At 52.1% G+C, this 19,054-nt stretch overlaps 1 protein-coding gene across 1 annotated transcript in view; it reads right to left on the bottom strand.

Annotated features, from left to right (window-relative positions):
* Positions 1-17,543, bottom strand: part of LOC140404131 (caspase recruitment domain-containing protein 11-like) — a 92,232-nt gene extending 74,689 nt beyond the window's left edge. The window contains exons 1-2 of the mRNA XM_072492549.1: positions 17,290-17,543; positions 76-303 (exon numbers count right to left, since the gene is read on the bottom strand). Coding sequence (XP_072348650.1) covers positions 76-303; positions 17,290-17,296 — 235 coding nt within the window. The 5' untranslated portion in view covers positions 17,297-17,543. The remainder of the gene's footprint in view (positions 1-75; positions 304-17,289) is intronic.
* Between the last annotated feature and the right edge of the window lie 1,511 nt (positions 17,544-19,054).

The raw sequence follows: 19,054 nt of genomic DNA, 5'->3' as shown, positions 1-19,054 counted from the left end.
ACAGGTACGGCTAAGGACATTGGCTGGGGCAAGAGGAGACAACTTATGAGAGAAAGAGAATTAAAGGTGGCTGACTTGCGCGAGCCCTTCTGGTGGTCAGCAGGTGGGAGCGCAGGACCTCGTCCTCGTCCTCCTCATCGATGACCTTGCATTGCCGCAGGTAGTCTGTCAGCTTGACGGGGTTGATGGATTTCGTCAGGACGTGGCGCTTGCTCTCAATCCTTTCCCACAGCTGATCCTGCTCCGAATCCTCCTCCTCCTCCGGGATCTGACCACTGTCACTTTCCATTGTTCTCCTGATAACTGGAAAAGAACAGGTTCAGTTACGGACATTGCCTCACGACAGGTGTACTGCCAACAACAACTTGCATTGATATAGCATCTCTGGTAAAACCTCCCAAGGAGCAAATAGTGAACAAACTTGGTTCTATGGTTATGTTGAATGGGGAAGTAGAGGAGCTTGGGGACCTGAAGTTGAGTCACGGAGGGGTGCCCCAAAGGAGAGTCGGACGGGCAGACAGGTTTAGGGAGAGAATGCCGGAGGGTTGTTCCAAGTCAGCGTAAGGATGTAGTGGTGAAAATCAGGGAGCCGGATTCTCCGTTTCGGAGGCTAAACTCCGGCGCGAATGGAGAATCTGCAGGAGGTTCACGACTGGAAAATTGGCGCGAAACGCCTCACCGATTCCGGTGCCGGGGAGGGGCTAGCACCGACGGTGCGTGAAACTCCCGCAGAACATGCCGAAACGGCCAGAAAATGGCCGGGTCCCGGGCCTCACATGCGCAGGGCTGGCAACCTGCACCGGTGGTGCCATTAAGCATGGCGCCGGTCGTGCCCGAACCCTAACCCGCCAACCGCAGCCCCACATCCACCCCCTGGCCACTCCCCACCAGTCCTAGCAGAAGCCCCTCCCCTGGCCAGCGGCACGAATCCCGGACAAGTGTGGCGGCAGTGGACATTGCCCGCAGCCGGCTCGCCAGATTCCCGACCACTGAGACCACACGTGGGCCTGGCCGTCGGGAACTCGGTTCATTGGGGGCGGAGCATCGTCCGGTGGGCTGGCTGATGATGCACCAACGGCGTTGAAACGGCTCGCGCCGCGTGTCACAAAGGCGCCGGTTTAGAGAGGGTTGAGAGTGCCGGACCGGCGTCAAATCGGCGGCGACCCCCGTTTCCGGCATCAAAGCCCATTCTCCGCCCGATAGCCGTTCACGATTTCGGTGTCAGGCGGCGGAGCGTCCAACCCAAGATTTTTGTGAGCGCGGCCAGAGTGAGAGGAGTGTGAAGGTCGCAGAGGTATGTCGGGCTGGACGGGGTGGCGTTTGCAGTAAGTCTGAAGAGCCGGGAAGGGGGCTGGTTTGACCGGTGGGATCTTCCAGCCCCTCCCACCGTCGGCTTCTTCCGGTCCCACCGAAGTCAATGGAGTTTTTGAACGGCTCGCCGCATTTTCCGGCTCTGCCATGACGGGACTGGAAAACCCACCCAGATTGTGCGTTGAGTCAACCGATTCTGCCCTGGTCAGTGGTAGGAGCCTTAATACTGGCAGAAGCGGGCGAGAATTCCGTTTTCTGATGGCTGTCTCAATGATCCACACTGGGTCTTTAGTGAGGGCACCATGGCCTGCGATTCCCCTTTAGGTTTGAAAGATTGCTAGCATTTAGTTCACACATAAATCTCCCTTGAATCGGCTAATTAATTCACCAATCTCAGCCAGTGAGGCGAATGACCCGGGTTGGAGGGTGATAATGTGACAACTGGGGCTTTTCATCATTTGTTCTTGGGACGTTGTGTCGGTCGGCAGTCTCTCTTGTCCGTCCATTATGCCCCTGGTTACAACCCGATACACGAGGGGCTGGAATCGTGTGAGGCCAGAGCAATTGGGCGGGACGTTCCCTCTGCAGGACATCAGTGAACAAGTTTGATATTTACAATGGAACAGCACACAGGGCTGGATTTAATCCCATCACTTGAGGCACGGAAATTTGAATATGCAATCTCAAAATCCATAGAGTTGGTTAACTATAAAGATGATTTATTAATAAACACATGGTAAAGATAACTAAGGAATTACTATCCAGACGATGGCTACTAAATGATTTCAGTGAATTCTCCTGCAACTACTCGAAGTGCGACTATCCTCTTGTACGTCTTACTACCAACCTCTGGGTGTCTAGAGCCAGGTGATAGATCTCACCACCAGCTGGTTGAAGGTTGCATTACTAACTATATGCAGAACAGTGCATAGGCACATCACCACATGTGTGTGTTTTTTCTGTGGGCAGGATCTTCTGATCCTTGCCATCTGGGCCTCCCTCCCTCCCCCCCTTTCCATGGCAGGTCCCCCGGCGGTGGGACCAGCATGCCACACCATTGGCCATTAACTTCCGCGGGACTTTAAGAGCCCGCCAGTAGCTAATGGCGAGACCCCTCCGTCCCCACCACAGAAAATCCCGGCATGTGTGTCTCTGTGTGCACGTGCTCATGTGTGCTTGTGTGTCTGAATTCGTATGTGTGCACTTGTGCGTGTATGTGTGTTTGTAAATGAGTGTGCATATGCGCATGTAATTATCTGTGTTGTGTACCTCTGTGTATATTTGTGTGTGTGCATCTGTATGTATATCTGTGATCAAGAGGACATCTAAATTTCTACAGCGCAGAACGAGGCCATTCGGCCCATCAAGTCCGCAGCCACCCTCTGAAAGTGCACCCTACCTTAGACCCCTTCCCCTGCCCTAACATAACCTGTACATCCCTGGAGAAAGAAATTGAGGAAAATCTGAAGGTGCAGCCAAGCGTTCGGTCACGTCGCTGGATTTTGGGAAGACGAAGTGGAGAGGTGAAAGTCCAGAGCGAGGGAGCACCAAGGGAAAGATGGCTAGAGGCCATTTTTGTCCCCTTATCTGAGGAAAGATATACCGGCATTTGAGGCAGTCCAGAGAAGGTTCGCGAGGTTGACCCTGGGCGTGCAGGGGATTTCTTATGAGGAGAGGTTGAGTAGGTTGGGGCCTGTGCTCAAGAATGAGGGACGATCTTATTGAGACATAGCGGATTCTCAGGGGGTTTGACAGGGTAGATGCTGAGAGGATGTTTCCTCTTGTGGAAGTGTCTAGGACCAGAGGGAATAATCTCATTTACGACAGAAATAAGGAGGAATCACATCAGATTAGTCATGATCTCATTGACTGGCTCGATGGGCCGAATGGCCTACTTCTCCTCCTACGTCTTATGGTCTTTGTCCTTTACGGAAAAGGGAGGTCAAAGGACAATATCCGGAAGGTATGACAGATCAAGAGAAGGTTTTAGACATTTGACGGGGTGAGATCATGGGAGGATTTAACGATGAGGATTAAGGTTTAACACCTGGTATGTTCGAGGGATGGGAAGCCAGTGTTGTTCGAGGATTTTGCGGATGGTGTGAAGTTGGTCCAATCTAGAACAGGGAAAAATGAAGCTGCAGAGCGTGAAACTGAGAGGAGAGGAGAAGAAAGCATTGGAAAAATCAAGTTTTCAGGTGTAGAGAGCATGGATATAAGTCTCCAGTGAGAGGCACGGGGGGGATTAGGTGAGGGATAGTGGTGCTACTGTCGCTGGACTCGGTAATCCGGAGGCGAAAGGGAGACATGGGTTCAAACCCCACACCGGCAGCTGGTGGCATTTAAATTCAGTAATAAAATCAGGAATCGAAAACTGCTCTCAATAATGGTGAACATGGCGTGATCGACCAATCACGTTGTGCCTGATAACAGCGGGGCGCAGCACCACTCGACCAGGAGATCCCACTTCCATTTTGGGCGGGACCACTTTAAGACAAATCTGCATATTAGAGCGAGAAACTAGTCTCGCTCTAACATGCGTTCCCGAGATCTACCCAAGACGTGGGCTCTAACCCTCTCGCCTTGGAGACCTTGAGCGAGCGTCATTCAGTACCGCTCTTCACAAACGGGGACCAGACTTGTGGGGGTCTCCCAGGGCTTTGTAGGTCCCCAGGTGCATGCCCTCTGGACGTTATGGAAACCTGGACACCCTGGCATTGCCAGATGGACGTTAGATAGTGGGATGTTTCTTGGCGCTACGAGCGCCGGGAAACACCCGGCTAATCTTGCGCGCTGCGGGACTCTGTCCTCATTCGGGCAGATTGCACCCCATGAAATATCAACAATTGATGGGAAAATCCATCTCATTTTCACCAGTGCCCTTTAGGAAAGAAATCTGAGCTGGTAGAGCGGAGGACTCTAGCCGCTCCGTAACCATCCTTAGGTCGCTGGTTCGATTCCGGCTCGAAGGAAGGAAATCTGCCGTCCTTACCCGGTCTGGCCTACATGTGACTCCAGGCCCATAGCAATGTGATTGACTTTTAACTGCCCCTCTGAAATGGCCGAGCGAGCCACTCTGTTCAAGGGCAATTAGGGATGGGCAACAAACAACGGCCCAGCCAACGAGGCCTGTGGAAGAATTTTTTTAAATGACAGTGGGGGGGGGGCGCGGTTGAACCATTTTGCAGGTGGAAAGGTTGGTGATGGACACAGCAACACACTGTGGGCGGATTGTTCCAGTCTGTTCCCTTCAGCGGGACTGGACGATCCCGGCAGTGGGAAGGACTGGAAAATTCTGGCCATAGTCTTATAATCCCCATTGAGGCCCAGGTGTAGATTTTTGCCCCCAGGCGATTGCACAGAATTCTCACAGCCCATCGCACCCATCTCAGGGAAATGTGTCCCAAAATGGTGGGCTCTTCGTTCTAGGGAGGTGGATGTGGGATAGAACCGCGCCCCCCCCCCCCCCCCCCCCCCCCCCCCCGGCAGATCGAAGGTAGCTAGAGGGGCTGCCGGGTCTGTTTGAAAGGTTTCCCTCAGTTCTCTGCGGCTTCATCCCAGTTGTTTGGTTAAATGTGAATCCCTCTAGGTCTCACCCCTCACCATCCCATCCAAACATGCCAACCCATGCCCCCAACCACTGCCCTTTTCCCTCACACACCCCCTGCCAACCCAGTATCCACCAAGAATAGTCTTCAGGAGCCATGCTGAGATAAAATAAAGATCTAAATATCTATTCCAGACTTCATTACTTAAAAAGCACTCTCATTCATGAAACCCCATTCAATACATTATAATCCCCTCAAGTAGTTAATTCTTTATAGAAACACAAACTTGTATTCATAATGTCACAAAGACAGCTAATCCTCTTGGAGCTATTAATCGACCTGAGAATTAACACTCCCCCTCCACTGTGACAATGATAGGTTGTGAAACAGTCAAGCACTAATACTGCTATAATGATATCACTTAAAGTTAGGGTTATGTCAGCAAACAGCTATTGAAACTGCAAGCACAGGTTTTTTTTTCTCCAATTCACAGACACAGGAAGATTGCTTATTTTTTTTCAATTTTTAATGGGCAGGCTGTTTAAAAAACCTGACAGCTTGGAAAGTCCACAGAGCTTATTCACCCTTTGCAAGCATTTATTTTGATGCTACAAATTCACCAGACACACACTGTGGGATAGTGCCTCTGCTCCAGCATAAATGGGGTCTGTTTGAACTCAAATGGTCCTGCTAGGTTCAGGATTCCCATATGTGTGAGGTAGGCCCCATTTCACGACTGGTGAAGAAAGGATCTGACAGAAATGGAAATGAGGCTTCCAGAGCCGGGATCCCAGCGCCATTTTGAGACACCGTGGCGTGGCCGCAAATCCGTGAAATTCGTAATCCAAAGTTACCTTGTGACTGTACCGGAGGAAAGCGACGAGCAAAGATTTTATATTTTACAACTTTTACTTTAACAATCAAGCCAGGAATTAGCAAGCAAATTATAGTCAGTGGAAGCTACAAATTACACTTTAACTAGCCGATACAACTGTAATACTCCCCACCTCAAGGCCCACGGAGATACCCTGATTGATGTCCCCCTGGGTCTCGAGGTTGGCCCCTAGTGGCCGGAGGTCTGCCCAGCCGAAGCTTGTTGGAACTCAGTATAAAGGACGGCCCACACAGGGACCGGCATATTGGTTGGCTCAACGGGATTACTATGGAACCACGGAATCCCTCCAGTGCAGAAGGAAGCAATTCAGCCCATCGAGTCTGCACCGACCCTCTGAAAGAGCGCCCTACCTAGGCCCAATCGCCCGCCCTATCCCCATGACCCTACCTAACCTGCACACCCCTTGGCACTAAGGGGCAATTTACGCAGGGCCAATCCACCCGACTTACGGGAGGAAACCGGAGCACCCGGAGGAAACCCACGCAGGCACGGGGAGAAAGTGAAAACTCCACACAGACAGGCCTACCTGAACGTTCAAACCCCCCCCCCCAAACATCCCCCTCCCCCGCAAACATCCCCCTCCCCCATCACTGATCCTCCACCTCCAGGCAACTAGCCTGTCCGTCACTGCCTGCAGGGAAAATCCCAGGCTGTTCCAGACCTGGAAAATCCCAGTCAATCTCCTTCAATCAGCCTGGGAAATCCCAGTCAACTTTCTTCAATAGGCCTCAGTAGGCCTTTAATTACTTCAATTGGCTCCCCCCCCCCCCTCCCCCCCCCCCTCCCCCCCGTCCCCTTCTCCCGCACAATCCATCCGTGAACATAACCTCGGGGAGGGCTGGAAACAGGGACTCAGGAAACAGAGCAGTGGTGTGAAATCCTGCATGCGCCCACCTCCATTACCAACCCCAGCAGCAGTTAAAAACGCTGCCCTGTAATTCTATGTCATCATACAACTGATTAATTAGGTGCTTCGCCTGCATGTAGGCATTTCAAAACACAAATCAAATGCTTATTGAACAACTTCCTCATCAACTGAGTCTGAAGTTGAATCCAGCTGCATCAGATATGATGATCCACTCCAGATGTTCTGTTACACTATGCTGAGGTATTTGAATTCATTCCCAGCTTTAATCCATTTCAGTTCAAACAACTGTACTCAGCAGAACTGCCTGGATGTAGAAATGATTCCACTTGTTGGGAGGCCAGAACTAAGGGCCATGAAGTCACTTTGTAAACCCAACGAGGGGTTCTGGAAAACCGTACTTCTCTATCCGGAGGAGTGGTTAGAATATGGAACTTGCTCCTGCGAGGAGTAAAGCAAATAAGGTCTCCAAAGTCCCAGATGACCGTCGGCTGCTTTCCCCTTTGAGGTGGGGAGAGCTGACTGGCGGCGATTTAACCCGAGGGTCACCACACCTCAGGCGAGGGGCAAGGTTGACGAGGCCGGGCCTTCATGGATACCCTCAGCCGGTACGGGGAATTCAACCTGCGCTGTTGGCCTCGCCCCGCATCACGGAACCGGCTGTCCAGCCAACCGAGATAAACTGGTCCCCAGGTGGCTGAGACCAATAGCCTTTAAACCGGAGGCTAGCTAAAGGCGAAATCCTAAATTTAAAACGGAAAGTACTGTGGACGGAGAAACAGAAGGTTGGATTTTCCTGCCGGGCCCACTGGTTGAAACTCCTGAGCCCACCGAAGGCGCCCCCCCCCCACCCATGACAAGTCCCCCGGTAGCAGGATGGACGAGCCACGCAATCTGCGGGACTGGAAGTTCCGGCACTGGGAAACATGGCGGTGGGGGGGAGTAACGTCCGGCCCAGGGTTTCTGGTCCACATGACTTCTTCACAGTTCACTGTTTGGTGGGTCACGTATAGAAGGGTATGTTCAACAGGTTAGGACTGAGGAGCAGGAGCATGCTCCATCATTCAATAGAATCAGGCTTGGTCTGCTTCTGGGCTCAGCTCCACTATTCATCCACCCCTCCCACCCTCCCCCCCCCCCGCCCCCCCCCCGCCCTCTGCCCCCACTACCTCTCGCCATCCCATCCTCACAACTCCCCCGTAACCCTCGGCTCCCTCGTTTAACAACAAATCTGCCCGATGGATGAAGTTCCAGCTGAAGGGAGGGATGGGAGTCGGCCGTGTGCGGAGCATAAAGTGCCAGGATGGGCCAGTTGGGCAGAGTGGCCTGTTTCTTTGCTGTGAATTGAACAGCAAAAGGACTGAAACATGGCTTCATGGCATCTGGGGGGGGGGGGGGGGGGGGGGGGGGTGTGAACGCTGTCGCTGAGAAAAATAAGGCAGCGGATTGCCATGGCGATACCAGTTAGTGCCATGGTCAGCAACAAGAACCAGCAGGCAGCTTATCACCGTTTCCATAGAAACGAGTACGAATGCTTGCAAACGCATTCCTCTGCGAACCAAATCATGTTTACTTTCGCCCTATCAGTTGTTTTCTGGGCTCTGATCGTTGCCCCTTACTCTACTCTCTTGACGTATTAAACCTCAGCGGTGTGCCAAGATCAAAAAATCTTTCTCCTGAGTTTCGGTGTTTTCTTTCCCCCCCCAGACCTCCCCCCTTTCCTTCCTGGAGGCCTTGGGTGCGACTGGAGGGCACAATCCGTGAGCTTGAAGAAGGGACAATCCTCAGGAAGGCGGCAGAGGCAGGTCAATGTGACGGGAGCGGTGGGGGGGGGGGGGGGGGGGGGGTGGCGTGAGTGGGCTGCGGGCTGACAGATTCTCAGAGATATTATTTTTACTTGTTCCGCAGGACTTGGGCGTCGCACGTTTGGGCCCATCACTTATTGCCCAGCGCTAATTACCCCTTGAGAAGGTGGTGGTGAGCTGTCTCCTTAAACCGCTGCAGTGCACATGGTGCAGTGCTGTTAGGGTTGGAGTTAGGGAGGATTTTGACAGCGACAGTAGGAACGGCCGACATAGTGCCTAGTCAGGATGGTGTGTTGCTTGGGGGCATCATTGCAGGGGGTGAGGTTCCCATGCGCCTGCTGCCCTTGTCCTTCTAGGTGGTAGAACCCGCTGGTTTGGAAGGTGCTGTCGAAGGAGCCTTGGCGAGATGCTGCAGGGCATCTTGTAGATGGTGCACAATCCTGCCCCTGTGTGTCAGCCGTGGAGGGAGTAAATGTTGAGGGTGGCAGATGGGGTGCCAATCGAATGGGGCTGCTTTGTCCTGGATGGTGTCAAGCGTCTTGAGGGTTGTTGGAGCTGTGCTCATCCAGGCGAGTGGAGAGGATTCCATCACACTCCTGACTTGTGCCTTGTAGATGGTGGACAGGCTCTGGAGGAGTAGTGAGACATGCTCCTCGCCTCAGGATTCCCTGTCTCTGACCTGCTCTTGTAGCCACAATGGTAGAAATGATCCTTTAGAGAGACATGGGCTAATTGAAGCTAATTTGGGGATGTATGTGCGGAACTGACTTTATTTAATGTTTGGAAGAAGTAACAAGGAGCGTTGATGAGGGTAATGCATTGGATGTGGTTTAGACAGGGTGGGATTTTCCGGCTCTTCCCGGAGGAAACCGGAGCACCCGGAGGGAACCCACACAGACACGGGGAGAACGTGCAGGCTCCGCACAGACAGTGACCCAAGCCGGGAATCGAACCTGGGACCCTGGAGCTGTGAATCAACTGTGCTGACCACTGTGCTACCGTGCTGCCCCCAATTGGAGTGGATAGCTTTTCTGTACAGAAAATCATCCTCCCACCAACTTACCTGGGTCCAGATGCCGTGGCAACTTACTTCATGAGTCAACTTGCAATCTCAGCAGCGGCCACTACCCAGTGTTGGTGCTGCTGGGTCTGCTCGAGCTGCCAGCCAATCAGATTGTTCCGGTAGCCATCAATGGCGGGACGTCCTCCCACTGTGGGGCGGAGGTCCCACTCTCGGTAGTTTACCGCGCCGGTGACGCGTTACGACACCAGGGCGGGCTGACTCTTGCAAAAGGGTGGGAAAAATATGCGACCCCCCCCCCCCCCTCACAACACAGCCCCCCTCCTACCCCCTCCATAAAATCAGATGGTGCAGCTCAAATCCAGCACCTGAAAGGCAGAAGATAGATCTTGCCCGACGAACCCAGGGAGGAGGGGTTTTGTTTGGGGGCCGCATGGGTGTACCTGAGATGCATTCGCACCACAGGCGATGATGATTCATCATGGTCGCCATTGACCAGAAACTGAACTGGACTGGCCACATTAATACTGCGGCTGCAAGAGAAGGTCAGAGGCTGGGAATCCTGTGGGGTGTAACTCACCTCCTGACTCCCCCAAAGCCTGTCCACCATCTACAAGGCGCAAGTAGGAGTGCGATGGAATACCCTCCACTTGCCTGGGTGAGCGCAGCTCCAACAACACTCAAGAAGCTCGACACCATCCAGGGCAAAGCAGCCCCGCTTGATTGGCACCCCATCCACCACCTTCAACATCCACTCCTTCCACCATTGGGTCGCAGTGCGTAACATCTACAATATGCTCTGCAATAACCTGTCAAGCATTCTGCTACAGCATCTTCCAAACTTACCAACCCCTACTAGATAGGAGGACAAGGGAAGCTGATGCCCGGAAACACCACCTCCTGCAAGTTCCCCCTCAAGTCGCCCACCAACCTGACTCGGAAATATATCGGCCGTTCCTTCACTGTCGCTGGGTCAAAATCCTGGGACTCCCTCCCTAACAGCACTGCGGTTGTACCTACACCACGTGGACTGCAACCATTCAAGAAGGCAGTTCATTAACCTCTCGGGCAATTGTATGGGCAGCAAATTCTGGCCTTGCCAGGACTGCCCACTTCCTGTGAGTGAATGATTTTTTAAAAACGGTGATGTCGTCCTCACAATCCCAATGCACTAAATGGGAGCTTGGTGAGGTCCAGCCACTCAGATCCATCGGTGATATTTATATCACAGCAGCTAATGGCTGTTTTAAATGTAAACGCGATACCAGAGAGGCATGGATTCTAATAAATATCCCTGCACAAATCTTAGAATGAACACCGGAACAAAAATGGGTTTGAATAAAAGCAAACCAGCTTAAGAGGCCTACTGATTAGGCCTTTTCTACTCTAGAACGCTTGCAGTCAGCCTTCATCGACAAGGTTGACACTGAGCATGGAGCCTTGACCAAACTCTGATCAGATTAGCTTATCTTAAATATACACACACTGCCTGCAGAGAGCCCCTGACACATTTTTGGTACAATCATAAATTAATTCTTTGAGTATATGCAGTAGACAGTCAAACCACCCAGGCCTTTTCCCACACTACTGTGATGATATGCATAAGCAATCATGTAAATACTAATATATATGACCTCCAACCAGCAGGTGGCTGTAGAGAACAACCAAATGGCACTGTTACCTCGGGAGTCTGGAGATAGGTCCCGTAGTGGATAGTCGCATTTGTAGTAGCTCTTAGATAACTTACTTTAGCAGTTGATAGTAGATTTTGATAGTTTTCTTATTGTTATCTGACCTACATTATTGTTTAACAATAAACATTTAACTAGTCACGAACTAGACGTTCTCTAGTGCATTAATCCCGGCTGGCCAAGCACCAGAACATGACAAGTACCACGTCTAAATCTATCGGCATATTCCATTTTCTCGCAGCTGCGTGTGTTACCTCCATTAAGGCAACTATTTTGCCTCAGCTTTGCAATTGCGGGCTTCGCACATTCTCTCCCCTTGACATCGAGGACGCGCGAGGTAAAACCAGCCAATTATACAGAGTCCGCGCCGGTTGTAAGGAAAGCTACAAACCGCCAGAGGAGCACCGTGAGAGCTGACTGCGCGCAAGCTGGAGTTGGCAAGGCCTGCTGGCTAGGCCTCTTCAGCTGGTCCTGGCCAGCAATGAATGTCGACAGCAGTGGCAGATGAAGCGGAGGATTCTCGCGCAATATCCTCTGTCTGTTTAGAAGTGCCGTCACTTTAAATATTGAACAGGTTAACCCCCGGTTTGAAGTTGGGGGGGTGGGGGGGGGGGGGTTGTTGGGTGGTGAGGCATGCATTTAGCATTGCCCTGTACCTTGCCAACATGTGATTGCTAGTGTCTCCTTGATAAAATCAAAAACAGTCACGAGCGGTGATGCGTTGTATCCCCTGAGGGCTTGCAACCTGCCAGGACTCGAACTGGAACAAGGCTGGTGCTGAGGGAATGCTTTCCTCTCTGCTGTCGATAGAGCAGTCAGCCTGAGGCCCAGAGGTCATAGGTTGAAGATGATTAGTAAAAGAAGCAATGAGGGAAAAATGTTATTAATACCCTGGGGATTTACCCATTGACCAGAACTGTCAATATAAATACTGTGGCTGCAAGAGCAGGTCACAGGTCAAAGGCCGGGATTCTGCGGCGGGTAGCTCACCTCTTTCTCCCCCCCACGACTTCCCAAAGCCTGTCCACCATCTACAAGGCACAAGTCAGGAGTATGATGGAGATTGGAGACTTGGGTCTAGATTAGGAATAGAAGAAATAGGAACAATAGTGGACCATAGAGTCCCTCAAGCCTGTTCCAACATTTAATGTGATCCTGGCTGATCATTGGCCTTAATTCCACTTGTCCGCCCATTTCCCACATTCCTTGGATCCCCAAAAGACCATGAGCGGGATTCTCCCCTACCCGGAGGGGCGGGCGGTCCCGGCGCCGAGGAGTGGCGTGAACCACTCCAGCATCAGGCCGCCCGGAAGGTGCGGAATCCTTTGCACCTTCAGGGGCTAGGCCGGAGCCGGCGGGGTTGGCGCCATGCCAACCGGCACGGAAGGGGCTCAGCGCCTCGCCAACCGGCCCCAATGCAAGTAATTCCTGTTGTGATCTGCCTTTGAGAGACTGCAGCATGACATCACCAGAAGGGATGTGCGTCATGTAACCCGGTCATAGTTCCACTTTTGTTGTTAAGCAAAGCACAAACGCACAGCTCTGCGGCTGTTGCCGTCAAGCTTAATATCCTTATTTGCATGTGCCCAGACTTAATAAATTGACCACAACATGCTGACTCAGTCCTTTAGAAGTGCTTTTATATCATGATAAAAACACTACATTATCCTTCCTCAAATATGGGGATCAGAGGAGAGGAAGTTATTATCCCAACACACCTGCCATGCTCCATTAAAAACTTCACCTCCTCACTGCAGACGTAAAGAAGCACATATCAGAGCAGCGATGGGCAACCTCGGCGAGTGAGTGGGCCGCTTGATGGGGCCCTTCCTCATCTCAGGGGGGCCGCAACATTGAAATCGGGGCTCGTTCACTAACCATGACCCCATGAATAAGATTAAATACATTTAATACACGCCAAATGTTCCATAACAAGTTACAGAAAATGCTCAAGAACTGTCATCAACTTCAAATGGTAAAAACAAAAGGAATATTTACACTTTGGACACCGCACGGCTCTCACAGTCAATGTTGTGAGCAATCAGCACGCTCCTCGCCTCACTCGCCCTCGCTTTACGTGCGAATCACTTCAGCCATACCGGCAGGAAAAAAAAACTACACGGATAGGAATCAGCGGAATGTGGACCCTGCGCCTGGGCAACGGTCAACAAAATGTCTCGTGCGGGCCGCACTCGGAACCAGGTGGTTCACATGTGGTCCTCAGTCAGCAGGTTGCCCCAACACTGCCTTAGAGACAGTGGGACAGTTTGGATCCAGGCTGTCCTGATCCTCGGACTGACGGGGAGGTGTTGAGGATGTGTTCCTTACGTAGATATAGGCAATCCAAAACAAAGAGAGCAGCAAAGAGAGGGGATGACCAGGTGCACACACCCAGAAAGAGAGACTGAACAGAGCTTTGTAATACTTGGAAAGATATTACAGGGTAGGGTGCAGGGAAAGGATGGCGAAATGGATGAGAGTGGATAAGAACATCTGAAATGAGAGCAGGAGGAGGCCATTCGGCCCTTCGAGTTTGCTCCGCCATTCAATAAGATCATGGCTGGTCTGCAACCTCCGTTCCCACCTTCGCCATAACCCTTGATTCCCTTGGAGAGCAAGTATCTCACCATCTTATAGATAGGATAGATAGTACGTGGGTGGCACAGTAGCACAGTGGTCAGCACTGTTGTTTCACAGTTCCAGGGTCCCAGGTTCGATTCCCGGCTTGGGTCACTGTCTGTGCGGAGTCTGCACGTTCTCCCCGTGTATGCGTGGGTTTCCTCCGGGCGCTCCGGTTTCCTCCCACAGTCCAAAGACGTGCAGGTTAGGTGGATTGGTCGTGATAAATTGGCCTTCGTGTCCAAAATGGTTAGGTGGGGTTACTGAGTTACGGGGATAGGGTGGAGGTGTGGGCTTGGGTAGAGTGCTCTTTCCAAGGGTCGCTGCAGTCTCGATGGGCCGAATGGCCTCCTTCTGCACTGTAAATTCTATGGTTCTATCTATGAAGTTAGTCTTGAGCATGTCACAACCCAGTGAAGGAAGTCATTTCTTATCTCAGTCCTAAATGTCTCATCCCTTCTCTGAGGAAGAGTCGTCCAGACTCAACACATCAACTCTGATTCTCTCCACAGATGCTGCTGGGGTTTTTCAGCATTTGCTGTTTTTATCCCTTATCCTGAGATTGTGACCCTTAGTTCCAGCAGTATCTACCCTGTCAATCCCTCGAAACCCACACAGTCTTCCTCCCATTCTATTTACCCATCTCACCCTATCAGCATGTCCTCCTAATCCTTTCTCCCCCACTCCCTTAACTTGCATTCCCTTCAATCCATCTCTATTAGTCACCTGGGGCAAGATTCTCCGACCCCCCGCCGGGTCGGAGAATCGCCGGGGGCTGGCGTGAACCCCGCCCCCGCCGGTTGCCAAAGTCTCCGGCACCGGATATTCGGCGGGGGCGGGAATCGCGCCGCGCCGGTTGGCGGGTCCCCCGCTCGATTCTCCGGCCCGGATGGGCCGAAGTCCCGCTGCTAAAATGCCTGTCCCGCCGGCGTAAATTAAACCACCTACCTTACCGGCGGGACAAGGCGGCGCGGGCGGGCTCCGGGGTCCTGGGGGGGGGGTGCGGGGCGATCTGGCCCCGGGGGTGCCCCCACGGTGGCCTGGCCCGCGATCGGGGCCCACCGATCCGTGGGCGGGCCTGTGCCGTGGTGGGCACTCTTTCCCTTCCGACTCCGCCACGGTCTCCACCATGTCGGAGGCAGAAGAGACTCCAATTATCCCCAATTCCCGATCGGATTTATTGATGCCTATTTTACCGGAGATTGTGGTTCACCCTCTGATCACGAAAATACTTTCCAAAAAGGCGGGGGGGGGGGTCAATTTATACACTGGATGGCCCCCCTGTCCACTCCCTTCACCACCAAACAGTAGCAGCCGTGTGTGCCATCTACAAGATGGGTGGCACGGCGGCACAGTGGTTGGCACTGCTGCCTCACAGCGTCAGGGATCGGGGCTGATTCTGGCCTCGGGTGAATGTCTGCGTGGAGTTTGCCCGTTCTCCTTATGTCTGTGTGGATTCCCTCCAGGTGCTCCGGTTTCCTCCCACAGTCCAAAGATGTGCAGGTTAGGTGACTTGGCTGTGATAAAATTGTCCCTTAGTGTCCAGTGGTTGGGTGGGGGATCAGGCCTAGGTAGGGTGGCCTTTCGAAGGATCGGTGCAGACTTGCTGGGCCAAATGGCCTCCTTCTGAGCTGTAGGGAATGTATGAAGAGGCACTGCAGGAACTCAACAAGGCTCCTTAGCCAGCACCTTCCAAACCCACGACCGCTACCATCTAGAAGGACAAGGGCAGAAGACATCCTCTCGATCTCCACCCTGTCAAGTTCTCTCAAGATCTTACATGTATCAAACAACCCGCCTCTTACCCTTCTAAACTCCAGCAGATACAAAACCAGCCTGTCCAACCTTTCCTCATAAGACAACCCGCTCAATCCATGTATAAACCTAGTGAACCTTCTCTGAACGGCCTCCAATGCATTTACGTCTTTCCTTCAATAAAGGAGACCAACAAACAGTGCTCCAGGTGTGATGTCACCAGCTTTACCTGTTTCACTATGTTTGTAGTGAGATGTATGTACTAATATAAATTTTTCCCTCAAAGCCACACTCAATCCTGACTAGGAACTATATCGCCGATCTTTCACTGTCGCTGGGTCAAAATCCAAAGAACTGTACACGTTCCACACACGTGGACTGTAGCGGTTGAAGAAGGCAGTTCATCACCACCTTCTTAAGGGGCAATTAAAGAGGGTACAAGAAATGCTGGCCTTGCCAGTGATGCCCACACCCCGTGAATGAATGAAGATAAAGCTGGATTGTTCCTGCTACGCAACTGATTAAACCGTTTTCGGGGCCTTTTGGCGGGGCTGAATGTTACAATCTAAGAAAATGAAAAATGAAAATCGCTTAGTGTCACAAGTAGGCTTCAAAAGAAGTTGCTGTGAAAAGCCCCTAGTCGCCACATTCCGGCGCCTGTACGGGGAGGCTGGTACGGGAATTGAACCGTGCTGCTGGCCTGCCTTGGTCTGCTTTCAAAGCCAGTGATTTAGCCTTGTGCTAAACCAGCCCCTAGCACAGTTCTCGATTAATAAGGGGATCAGGGCTTATGGGGAGAGGGCAGTAGAAAGGGGATGAGAAAAACATCAGCCATGATTGAATGGCGGAGCAGACTCGATGGGCCGAGTGGCCTAATTTTGCTCCTATGTCTTATGGTCTTATGCTTTAATGTTGCTCTGGATTAGGAGTCACATATAATAGGCCTGACTAGTTAAGCATGGCAAATTCAATTCCCGAAATGATATTAAAGAGGTAGGTCAAAATGGTAGCTTGGTGATTACCATTACTGATACGAGCTTGGTCTAAAACGTACGATCCCCCAATAACTATGGGGGGATTTTAACATCTATTTTTGGGTGATGCTAGGTCTAACCAGTTGTCGACCAAATCCCTCCCATAGATATTCTGTCATGCTTGAGACAAACTGGATTCTCCGCTGTCGGGATTGTCCGTTTTGGCGGCAGCCTGGTGATTTCCCGACGGCGTGTAGCTGCCCCCAAAGGGAAACCCCATCGGCCGGCTGGAGAGGCGGAGAATCCCGGGGGGGGGCGCGCCGCGCCAGAAACCCGGGGCGGCGGGACGGAGAATCGCGCCCAGATGCATTTAAATATGAGCCGGATTGTGTTTGTGCACAACCGGTGCAATACGCTTCCAAACAAGGTGAAATGATTCACAGAGGAATGGGGACAGAAACTGCACTCGTTTGAAGTATTTGGGATGGAAAATTCCTGGCTCGAGAAACCCAGCACATTCTCTCTCACATTCCTCTGTGTTAACGCTGGCCTTCAGCCTCCGCACCTTTCTGAGCTCCAGGACTGAGTAACACGCAGTGCTCTGGAAACCAAGCCATTGATACTGCCAGCTTTTTTACCTGGCAAGTATTGGCACATTCCTATAGAACACCCACACCCACACACACACACACACACACACACACACAGCCAGATGTCTGGTCAAATATTTGACCCCGCCAGGCTTTTCATTATAACTGTAAAAAGAAAAACAAGGCTGTAAAAGTCCCCCCCCCCCCAAACTTACCATTCATGCGTCCGGGGAGCGATTAGCAACAAACTCAGGAAGGGTGGCGAGCGAGAGGTCAGACCAGGCGAAGGCAGGCGCGAATGATAAAGGTTCGGTGGGGCTGTACTTTGCAGCCGACTCTTTCTTTCCCCCTTTCTACGAGCTGAGGGAGCCTGACCAGATGAGCAGGGCGGGAATGATTGAAGATCTCCTCATTCAATCTGCAGCTGCCCTGACGCTGGTTAAGAGACCGAGAGGTGTGTCTCCAAACCTCCCAGCCTCCGCTCTCAAATGGGGACCTCCCACGTCTGAAAGGGAGTGCACACAAGTTTATAAATAGAGACGCAAGATAGTCGGGCAAGTTGCAGCATCAAAATTATGGACTGCGAGATAGGGTTGGGAATGCAGATGCAAGGTTACAGACACGGGACGAACTCGAGACTACAAATTTGGGATTGATTTTGAGCCTCAGGGTGAACCAGTGATTATAGACTTGCCGTCCAGTCACAATTAGTGGGTAGCACCGTTGCTGCACAGCTCCAGGGTCCCAGGTTCGATTCCCGGCTTGGGTCACTGTCTGTGCGGAGTCTGCACGTTCTCCCCGTGGCTGCGTGGGTTTCCTCCGGGTGCTCCGGTTTCCGAAAGTCCCGAAAGACGGTGAATTGGACATTCTGAATTCTCCCTCCGTGTCCCCGAACAGGCGCCGGAACGTGGCGGCTAGGGGATTTTCACAGTAACGTCATTGCAGTGTTAATGTAAGCCTACCTGTGACAATAATAAAGATTATTATTACGAGGGAGACAGAACGTAGGGTGGGAGCTTCCACCACCCTCCAGCCCCCACCCCCACCCCCACCCCTCTGTGGTTTGTTTCCTGGTGGTAGAGGGAGCTCGCCCATCCCTGCCTCCGGTATGCCCACCAGGGTGGGGGGAGGGGGGTGATTGGAGGAGATGTTGGGGGGGGGTGGGTATGCCTTCGGCAGGACTGGAAGATCCCACGGGCAGGAGAAGTTGCCCAAAGATACAGTATCATGCCGCAACCTGCAAAAGGGGGCCAGACGGCACATCCTGCCTGTGTGCCGGCTCTTTGAAAGTAGTCCTTCTCGTTCCCGGACCCCCACAAATGGATCTTTGGGGAAAAATACCTTCAACAGCCTTGAAAACCGCTGGGATGGTTTCAGTCAGTTCCCTGTTTTAACTCCGGGGTCACTCCAGTAGAAAACCACCAAGGTCCGGCAACACCAGGTCCCCACAGATCTGGGTATTTTCTGGCTCTGTTGTAGGCGGGACGGGGAGGGGTTAAATTATCGGGACAAGCTCATTGTTTGGCAGGGGGGGGGGGGGGGGGCAGAGTTGAATGGCCTCTTCCCGTTGCTTCTTTTTAAGATGAATATTTCCTCCCTGACGTCTCAGTCGGCGGGTTCAAGTTTTTTGTTTGCATCTTAGTAGGTCAAACGTTCACTCGAGTTAGAGTGTTATAAACTCAGGCCATTCAACTCAACTGACCACTGCTAGTATTTATGGGCCTCTGCCAACCAATTTCCACCTCGCCCCAGCAACACGACCTTCCGTTCCATTTCATAGAATTATTACAATGCAGAAGGAGGCCATTCGGCCCATCGAGTCTGCACTGGTCCTTTGAAAGAGCACTCTATCCATGTCCATGAGGCCATAAGACATAGGAGTAGAATTAGGCCATTCGGCCCATCGAGTCTGCTCTGCCATTCAATCATGGATGATATGTTTCTCGTCCCCATTCTCCTGCCGTCTCCCCATAACCCCTG

Source organism: Scyliorhinus torazame, chromosome 29, assembly GCF_047496885.1.
Source record: "Scyliorhinus torazame isolate Kashiwa2021f chromosome 29, sScyTor2.1, whole genome shotgun sequence".
NCBI classification, from domain to species: domain Eukaryota; kingdom Metazoa; phylum Chordata; class Chondrichthyes; order Carcharhiniformes; family Scyliorhinidae; genus Scyliorhinus; species Scyliorhinus torazame.
This window is presented reverse-complemented; position numbering and strand designations above follow the sequence as displayed.